Here is a 9,124-nt window from a genome sequence, read left to right as displayed (position 1 = left end):
ACTTCCTGTCTTTGCTTTATAATTCATTTCAAACTATTTGAACACAGCAACACTTACAATGCAGAAAACTGACTCTTAAAATGCTTTAATTACTTCACACTGGACTTCATTTGAAGAATAAATAACTGCTTACAAATCTGAATGTTTTGTGACTGTACAATAATATTAAGAAGGTACACTTTTGAGTAATTTCATTTCTATTTGTTGTTGATTTTAACATTGCACTGGAAGGATGAATAAACTGTATCCATTATGCACACAGACCAACCAATTCTTTTGTTTTCTTCATTTAAAGTCTGTTTAACTGAAACGCTTATCGTCACGGCTTGCCTGCACCGGACACACCAACTTGTTCCACTCACAAAGCTGATGCGCATACATTGACTGACTGTACCTTAAGGAAAAACTGACAACCTTCAAAATTCAACTAAACAAGCGTGAACAGAAAAAAACAATCTAGTTTGTGCATTAAAATGAGTGGTGACCTTTGGGCTGTGTTCTAATATGACTCCTGCAATAACAATGTCAGATAAGAAACAGGCAGATATATGACATGATAAATTTATGCTGAGGAAATATTTGCTGACAAGGTGGGAAGCCCCGTTTTTTTTGTTTTGCATTACACAAGACCCTCTCAGTGGGAGTCAATGGCTATGTTCTGAAAACATGACCCGACACCAACTCGAGACAAATGAGGCCTCTTGTTTGTATTTGTAGTCTTTACTCGTGTTGCTACAGATGCAAGATGATATAATAGATTAAAAAAATATGATCATTACGAGCGGTAATGGCTTCCAAAAGTCACGGGTTCCACGCAAAGCATCACACATCCTATAGAGGGGCCACATTCTTCTGAATTTATGAGCAGGCAGCGCCAACATGGACCTTCAGGACATTTGGACCAATAGCAACGCAGCATGGGCGTTGCTCGGATCAACCCGCGATTCCTATTGGTGCGTGGACTAAGAAAAAGGCGTGGCCACCAAGGTTGATTTGACCAAAACAAGAGGGCCCACAAGCGACGGCGCTGCAAGCAAGTCGATAAAAAAAGGTGCAAGAAAGTCAATGGAGCGACAGACGCGATTGTAAGCGACCGAACAAGCAGGTAGGTTACAACTCTTACGCTGTTTTACTTTTGAACTTACCGTCAACTCTCGTCGTCATTTTTGGAAGCTTTGGACCACAACCACCGTTTACGTCACAACGTGACGTCAGGCGTAGACTGACCATTCGGCTTTTTGTGTGTTCGGGGGGGGGGGGGTGTAAATGTGTAACTTTTGGGCTCATCTTGCAAACTTGCTTACCACCAAGTCAACAGTAGAAAGAATGAAAACGAAACAAGGTTAAGGTGTGCTTATCCACAAAAAGTATTTTTTTTTAATCGCTGTACAATTAAAAGCATGCATTTCTGAATTTTTGTTTTTCCCATAAAATAATCACAAGACCCCCAAACTTATAAATCATTCATCAAATTAACATATTTAACTATCAAAATTAGTTAATGGTTATCAATATTAAAACGCAAAAAGACTCATTTTCTAAACGTGCTCAAAAGGGCAAAAAAGGTCAACCACTGAAAAACATCAATACAACAGCAGTGCCCAAATGGATTTTTTCATCACTGACTGGTGAAAAACAAAGTATCTCCAATTTTATGTTTATCCAGATTAAAAAAAATGGCAACAAAAACAATTTCTAAATGTTTTTTTCCCTAAAGGAATTTACAGGAATATACCAAGCCCGACTGCAAACTCTTGTCACTTAAAATAAAAAGACAAAAAAAAAATAACTGAAACCCTACTCATGTTGTCTTTGGGGCTAACTAGTACGTATTGGCACTATTTAAAACAACAAATTCCTAAGGTGAACATTAATCAGTGGAGTAAAAAGGCATCCGATTGCACAGTGTGTCCTATCTTTTGTCCTCCTCCATGCGTAACTGCTCCAAGAAGGCGGGAAAAAAAATAAATTATTTAATTTATGTCAAAGTCAAAGTAACTCTAAGAAGCTAATTATATTGTGCGCTGCTGAGAAGTCCCCTCAAAAAAGAAAAAGAAGACCTCATTGCCGTTGTCTTAGCACTTATTGAAACTTTAATCGTCCCCTGCCCAATTTGCGCCAAAGTCATTTTTCTGCTTGGTATGTTACCTTTTTTTGTAAAAAGCTCCTCTTCTCCGCTTTTCTGTCCCAAACCGCTGCTTTTGGTGAAACCAACCCATGTTCTTCTGCTGATTACTAAAAAACAGAAAAAGTCAACTTTTTTTTGCTGGCTAAAGAAGAAAGTTTACTGTTTTATTCTGGCAAGGTTCAGCGTGAATATTGTCCGCAGAATGAAATATTTTGTGGGTCTTGAAAAATGTGCAGTTACGTGGGGACTTTTGACGAATGTTTTTCTCCACCTTAAAGTGTGCTAGGGCCGCTGCTCACTGCTCACAGATGGAGGCCAACAGCGGTACCAGGATGTTATCTCCTCAGCTCTCGCGGGACCTGTCCTGCGATGACAGCAAAACAGCCTTGGGTGGCACAGGTAATATGCCTTGGACCAAAACATTCTGTTCCCAAATCGCTTCGCTAACACACACCCACAAGCTTGGCTCGCACCTTCCCATTTTCCCGCCTCAGGGAATGACGACAGCCAAGCGTCCTACCACATTATCAACACATTGACTCATCATGTATACGTACTATACCGAATAAAGAAAGACTTTTTTTTTTTTTTAATAAAAGACAAAAAAGACCGTCAAACAGGCCACGAGAAAAAAGCGACAAATGGATCATGGGAAATTTCATTCTTATTTTCGGGGGGGGGGGGGGGGGGCTGCGGCGGTTAAGTTGTTCATTAGTGACGCGCACAAGGCGCATTATTAGATTGCGACAGCGTGCTTCTTGTTTACCGTGTGGGCTTTCGTTCCTGTCCGGTCAGCACTTTTAAGAGCATGTCCAAAGATGAACTGTCCTGGAATGTTGTCCGCAAATGTCACTCACGCACACTCGCGGCGAATATTGAAAGTCTACACACCCCTGGTCAAACGCTTAAAAAAAATATGTATAATGATAGAAAATAAACTTTTAAGTTAATTGTACAACTCCATTGGATTAAGAAAAAAAAATTTATAATCTAAGCTTTGAATGAGGAAGTTAAAATAATCAAGTAAAGTAATGCGGTTGTACTAGTTTGCATACTCGTCTGTATCCAGCGTGTGAATGTGGTCAGAATCGATTAATCACGTAATTCAAACCGGCGTCATTGGGACTTGATGTGCGCCTGCCATCATTTTCGAGTACCTCGGATGAACAGCAAATAAAGTTTTGAAGTTCTTGTAGGCTTTTTTCTGACTTTTCCTCACCGAAACGTGATGGTTTTGCGCGAACGCTGTTATTGGGAACTGTTCATAGTTCTTTTCGCCTTCTCCGAGGCCCCACCCAGACTTACACATTCTCTCACATGTTTGGGAGTTTGTTATGGTGCAACAGAACATTTCGTCTTAATTCCAAACAGTAGCCTGCACGAACAAATATTAACAGGTAATAAAAAAAAATTATATAACATTCAATTATAAATAAATAAAATACAAACAAAGTAAATCCTCCCATTTGTTTACATTAAGATTACCACTCTAAATATTAAAATGATGTGAAAAAAACCCAACATGAATTAGCAACAGTTTAACCCACCCATGCTCATTTAAAGTACGAAAACTCAAAACAAACAAACACAACCTGCCTCACTCTGTCAAGCGAGGGTGCCAGCTAAGCCCGGCGGCGTTTAAAGTCCAATCTAAGTACATACTTGCCGGTGTATTCATGCATTAAAGCCTCTGACGGGAAAAGAAATATCCGCCACCTAAAAACAAAACCCGATCAAGATCGCCTCGGGCAAAACAAACAAGTTGTGTTTTAAAAAAACACTTATTTTTTATTATTATTTAAATGTGGCATGCGCATTTCCCAAACTGAGAGGTGGGGCATCTTGCCTCAAGCTGTTAATTTTAATTCACAGTTGAAGTGGATTGCAAAATTTGCAAGAGACTCAAACATTGTTTTTTTTTTTTTAAAACTTGAAAATATTCAACCAATCTAACGGGCGCTAGTTCAAGGCTTCCATAAATTGCAAAACGCTCTAGTTAAGTTAATGGCAATGAGCATAGATGGCATGATGATGCTAAACCTTCAACCAACTGCCACAAAACTCACCCCCCCCCCCCAAAAAAAAGGATCTTTGACATCTTCTGCCGTCAATGGCAGTAAATGAAAAATATACAAAACAACTCACGGGCGCAACCTTTCGCCGTTTGTCGCCCGTCAGGTTGCAGCTGGCTGGTGGTCGGAGCGGCTGTGTCGGCGTCGTTGAGCGGCCTGATGCTGGGCTACGAGATGGGCCTGACGTCGGGCGTGCTGCTGCAATTGCGCGGCGTCCTGTCGCTGTCGTGCCGCCAGCAGGAGCTGCTGGTCAGCTCGCAGCTGCTGGGCGCGCTTCTCATCTGCCTGGCCGGCGGGCCCATCCTGGACCGCTACGGCCGCCGGCGCTCCCTGCTGCTGAGCGCCGGCCTGGTGGTCGGCGGCACCGTGCTGCTCATGGCTTCCACCTCGTTGGTGGCCTTGGCGTCGGGCCGTGTGGTGGTGGGCATGGGCACGTCGCTGTCGGGTACGGCGGCGTGTCTGTACATCGCCGAGATCTCGCCGCGGGATCGGCGCGGCCTGCTGGTGACGTTGTACGAGCTGATGCTGGTGGTGGGCGTCATGTTGGGCTTCGGCTGCAGCTACGCCTTTGCCACCACGCCCCATGGATGGGTGTACACATTTGGACTGGTCATCCCTCCGGCACTGCTCCAGATAGTCGCCCTCATATTCCTCCCGCCTAGTCCAAGGTTCCTGGTAGCACGAAGCCAGCCGGAGCGGGCCAGGGAGGTTCTGGTGCGCATGCGGGGCGGCGCCAAAGAACAGGTGGATCAAGAACTCCGGGATATCCAAAAAGGGCTGAAGGAGGAGTCAGAGCACAGCTTTGTGGAGCTCTTCAGCGCTAAGTCCAACCTGCGGTCGCGGCTGTTGACGGGCGTGGCACTGGTCTTCCTCCAGCAGGCCACGGGGCAGCCCAACATCCTGTCCTATGCATCGCCCCTCCTGCGCGGTGTGGGCTTCCGCAGCGATGCCGCCGCCACGCTGGCATCCACTGGCTTCGGCGCCGTCAAAGTGGCGGGCACAATTCCAGCCGTGCTGCTGGTGGACCGTGTGGGGCCCAAGAGCTTCCTGTGTGTGGGCGCGGCGGCCATGGGGATGTCGCTGGTGGCGATGGGTGCGCTGACCCTGCAGAGTCGCACGCAACTGTCCAGCCTGTGCGTCAGCCAGCTGTCGCCCAACAACACCGACGTCTTGTGGGGTCACAACACAACCGACAACGACACACAACTGTTTTTAACAAGCGCCCCCGTATGGCAGACGAACGAAACTGAGGGCTCGGTGGGAGGTGGGCCAGCGAATGACGAGTCCTCTTCGCTCAAGTGGGCGGCGCTCATCAGCTTGTTGGTGTTTGTGGCCGCCTTCTCCGTCGGCTTGGGTCCAAGTGAGTAGCGCACGTTCAGGCCAATCTCACATTAGCAACCAAGCATGCGCCATTAAGCAGCCCGTTTCAAACTTTTGGGTCTAGAACAAGATTAATATCGTTAAAAACTAAGCCGCTTCTCACAAGGGTGGCGGGCGTGCTGGAGCATCTCCGAGCCGTCTTCGGGCAGTAGGCGGGGTACACCCTCGACTGGTTGCCAGTCACCCGTAGCACACGCAAAAACAAACAAGGGGCAATTTAGAGCATTCATTCAACCTACCATGCATGTTTTGGGGAAAACTCCACATGGGAAGGCCAGAACCCACGACCTCTGCACTCTGAGGTGGACGTGTTAAGCAGTCTAGCAGCGTGCCGCTCAAAAAAAAAAATTGGGTTAATTTAAATTAAGACTAGGGTTTTAGAAGCATTTTAGTTTTACAAAAATAATTATAAATCATTGCAAACATGCCCCTTGTGTACGTTTTTGTCAGTTAACTTCAGACATGAGCTTTTATGCGCAAGATTTCAATATTACTGTGCTTTTTACGAGTAGTTTTACTTTCACAAAAGGGCAGCTCTGAACAACTTCACACGGCACTTTGCGTGTGTGTGTGTGTGTGCATGTTCTGACTTGCCAGTGGTGTACGTGGTCCTCAGCGAGATCTTCCCGATGGGCGTCCGAGGGCGAGCCGTGTCGGTGGTGTCGGCCGTCAACTGGGCCACCAACCTGCTCATCTCCATAACCTTCCTCACCATGACGGGTGCGTTTCACTCATACAGCGTCCTGGAAATCTCCAGATCTGATCACCACCTGACACCGGGCAGTCGCAATCTCAAAGCACAGAGCAGGCTACCACAGTAAACTTTAGTTGTTAGAATTAAAAAAAAAAAGTGATTTACAAATTACAATTATGAAAATAATTGTTCTGTAGATTAGTTATCTATAAATGCAGGGCCACTCCAATAGTCAAGTCTTACTATCTTGGCCAAGTGCAGAATGTTCCATACATCTGTTGGCTTGCATTACATTGAGCAGCCGCTCCTAATTAAGACATTTTTTTATATGCATTTACTCCCCTGAGGCAGGCGTAATACTCGTAAACGTTTTTATGTCTGGTTTTCTTCCAGAGAAGATTGGCGTTCCGAACATGATGTTCCTATACGCCGCCATGAGCTTCGTCCTGCTGGTGTTCGTCTTCCTCTGCGTGCCCGACACCCGAGGACGCACGCTGGAGGAAATCTCCAAAGAGCTGGCAAAAAAGTGAGCAGCCGGATTCCTCGGCACCGAGCGCTCCTAGTCACACGGCCTCATCTTGTGTTTTTCATTGATCCAGGAAGCATTTTGAATTCAGCCTGTGCAAAAGCCAGAGGAGAGAGGAATGTCCAGAGCGATGCCCTCGAACATCCTGTGGCCAATGAACAAGTGCACTCGTGAAATGAACATTCATTGTGCTCCACACAACAAAGATGACATGATTAACTCATTCACTGCGAGCCGTTTTCACTCGTCTTTCATGGAAGCACAATATTGGCATGTGACACTATCAGCGCCTGCCGCAACCTAACAAAACAGAGTAGATTATTCAATTTATTTAATTTCTATTTTAGAATTTTTTTTTAACTTATCCTATATTTAGGCAGTGGTGATTATTGTGAAATTGACTATTTTTTATGACGTGACTGTATTTTTATGTGAGGCATTATGGTGGCAGTCACCATCTTCAGGGCTGTTAGTATTTTATCGACAAGCTGGGCAAGACCCCCTTCCACGCATTTGTTGAATACCGTACTGTATATATTCGTTGGTGGCGGACAACAGTTGAATTCCAGATGAATAATTTAAACGAGCGCTGCAGTGAATGAGTCACAAAGGCCGATTTCTATACATTAAAACTTTCAATTATAAAACAATGCTCGAGTGTAGGCCTCTTACCTTTTACATTTTCTCTCAAACACACAAACGGCTGTTGATTTTCTGACATGTTTATTTTTATATAAAATACAAAAAGAGTCAAACATCCTTAAAGTGGCGGAGAAACGGAAGGGCCGAGACGGGAGCAATCGCACTCGATGGCTCCGAGCCATTTTAAATGGATTGTGTGACGTTGACCGCAATTAAGAGTAATGTGGATAAAAGGCGAGTGAGTTTGGGTATTCGCATGAGCACAATTATTAAAATGTCGTCTCACCCGTGTCAGCACCGAAACGGAGCTTAGATTTGCAGTTTGTAGCCGTTAAAACCTTCTCAACCTGCAAAAAGACGTCCTCAAGTGTTATCCTATACACACAGGGTCAATCCTGGAATAACAATAATACAAAATAATATTTACAATTTACAGAGTTTAGTGTACGTCACTGTTGTCAAGTGAAAAGTTGAACATTAGAGATGAAGAGGTTTGCCGTTTCCCGTGGACGGACAAAAATGGTTGACTTCCTGGTCGCTTGTTCCGATGGGACGACACCAGTTTTTCAACGGGAACATTTGTTTTTAAAACAACTTCGAGTCCACAAGATGCGGTCCATGTCGGAGTCAGTTGTAAAACCCGCAATCCATGAGAAGACCTACGCTGAATTGGAAGCGCTCCTCACTTGCAGAGCGGCTTCTTGCACTCAAAGAGGAGCGGGTACACCTGCTCCACCGCCGTGGCCACGTTCTGCACGTTTGGTCCTGGCGAGGTCACAGCGGCACGGTGACAAAGAGCAACAAATCACAACCACAGAGGTAGCTGGGGAGTCAATGCTCCCACACGGCAAATCCTTCAGGATTATTCATGCAATGTGACCTGAATACTTGAGTTCTGAGCATCTTGTTGCCTGCTGAGCTGTGTGTGTGTGTGTGTGTGTAAGGTACCTGTGACTGTGAGGCTGCCTGTGGAGAACACCTGAATGGTGGCCTTGATGGTTTTGATCCTGTAGGTGGCAGCCGGGTGGAGCTCGGGCTCATAACTGACGCAAAACAACATTTTTTTTTATTCATTCGCTGTGTTTTCCAAGCACATCCACATGATGTTTATTGGGGGGATATCCCTTGAAATCCAATAAATCCTCTTACTGCTTGCAATTAAGGCATCTGCCATTTACTGTATCTGATATCCATCTTGAGGCCCATATACAAGTACGCTCTTTGTCCTCACTAGGAGGAAAACTTTGGCATACTCATCGGATGACAAGTTACTAGTGAGGCAAAACTCTGCACTAGATGAAAAAATGTGAGCAAGACGACTGACTTTTTAAAATTCCACGAGTAAGTAAACTAGTGCAGTTTTTCATGTAATTTACCACTCAGGTGCAAAAAAAAATAAATAAATTCCTCGCCATTCCGGCCACTAGAGGTCCAACTTGGTCCATATATTTAAAGAAGCGACTAGCACGGTGGTGCTGGATGAAAAGCTTAGTCATGTGCTGCCCACCCACCTGGCAATGGGCCGGTTCTTCTTGGTGAAGTCCACCAGGTGGATGGCAAAGGGCATGGAGCACACGGCCAGCACGTTCACCACCTTGAAGGCCGAGAACCTCACCTGGGCACAACACTTTGCAACATCAAATATACAGACATCGCCCTCGGCTGCATCACTTCTCATCCAA

The 9,124-nt window shown here is 45.2% G+C and overlaps 2 protein-coding genes across 6 annotated transcripts in view; one reads left to right on the top strand and one right to left on the bottom strand.

Annotated features, from left to right (window-relative positions):
* The first annotated feature begins 986 nt into the window (after positions 1 to 986).
* On the top strand, positions 987 to 7,450 carry slc2a12 (solute carrier family 2 member 12). The gene is made up of 6 exons (XM_088285573.1): positions 987 to 1,105; positions 2,407 to 2,527; positions 4,307 to 5,560; positions 6,178 to 6,300; positions 6,668 to 6,800; positions 6,874 to 7,450. The coding sequence occupies exons 2-6, from the start codon at positions 2,437 to 2,439 to the stop codon at positions 6,956 to 6,958; spliced, it is 1,686 nt and encodes a 561-aa protein (XP_088141699.1). The 5' UTR covers positions 987 to 1,105; positions 2,407 to 2,436; the 3' UTR covers positions 6,959 to 7,450.
* A 56-nt stretch (positions 7,451 to 7,506) lies between these two features.
* tbpl1 (TBP-like 1) overlaps positions 7,507 to 9,124 on the bottom strand; it is a 31,789-nt gene continuing 30,171 nt past the window's right edge. For all 5 annotated transcript variants that reach the window (XM_088285576.1, XM_088285575.1, XM_088285574.1 and 2 more), the window contains 3 exons: positions 8,954 to 9,057; positions 8,391 to 8,485; positions 7,507 to 8,207 (listed from right to left, as the gene is read on the bottom strand). In XM_088285576.1, the coding sequence (XP_088141702.1) occupies positions 8,125 to 8,207; positions 8,391 to 8,485; positions 8,954 to 9,057 (282 nt within the window). In that variant the 3' untranslated portion in view covers positions 7,507 to 8,124. The remainder of the gene's footprint in view (positions 8,208 to 8,390; positions 8,486 to 8,953; positions 9,058 to 9,124) is intronic.

This window comes from Idiotropiscis lumnitzeri, chromosome 21 (genome assembly GCF_059441095.1).
Source record: "Idiotropiscis lumnitzeri isolate Australia: NSW breed Sydney's pygmy pipehorse chromosome 21, RoL_Ilum_1.0, whole genome shotgun sequence".
Lineage (NCBI taxonomy): Eukaryota > Metazoa > Chordata > Actinopteri > Syngnathiformes > Syngnathidae > Idiotropiscis > Idiotropiscis lumnitzeri.
Note: the sequence above shows the minus strand (reverse complement) of the source record. Positions and strands in the feature narration are given on the sequence as shown.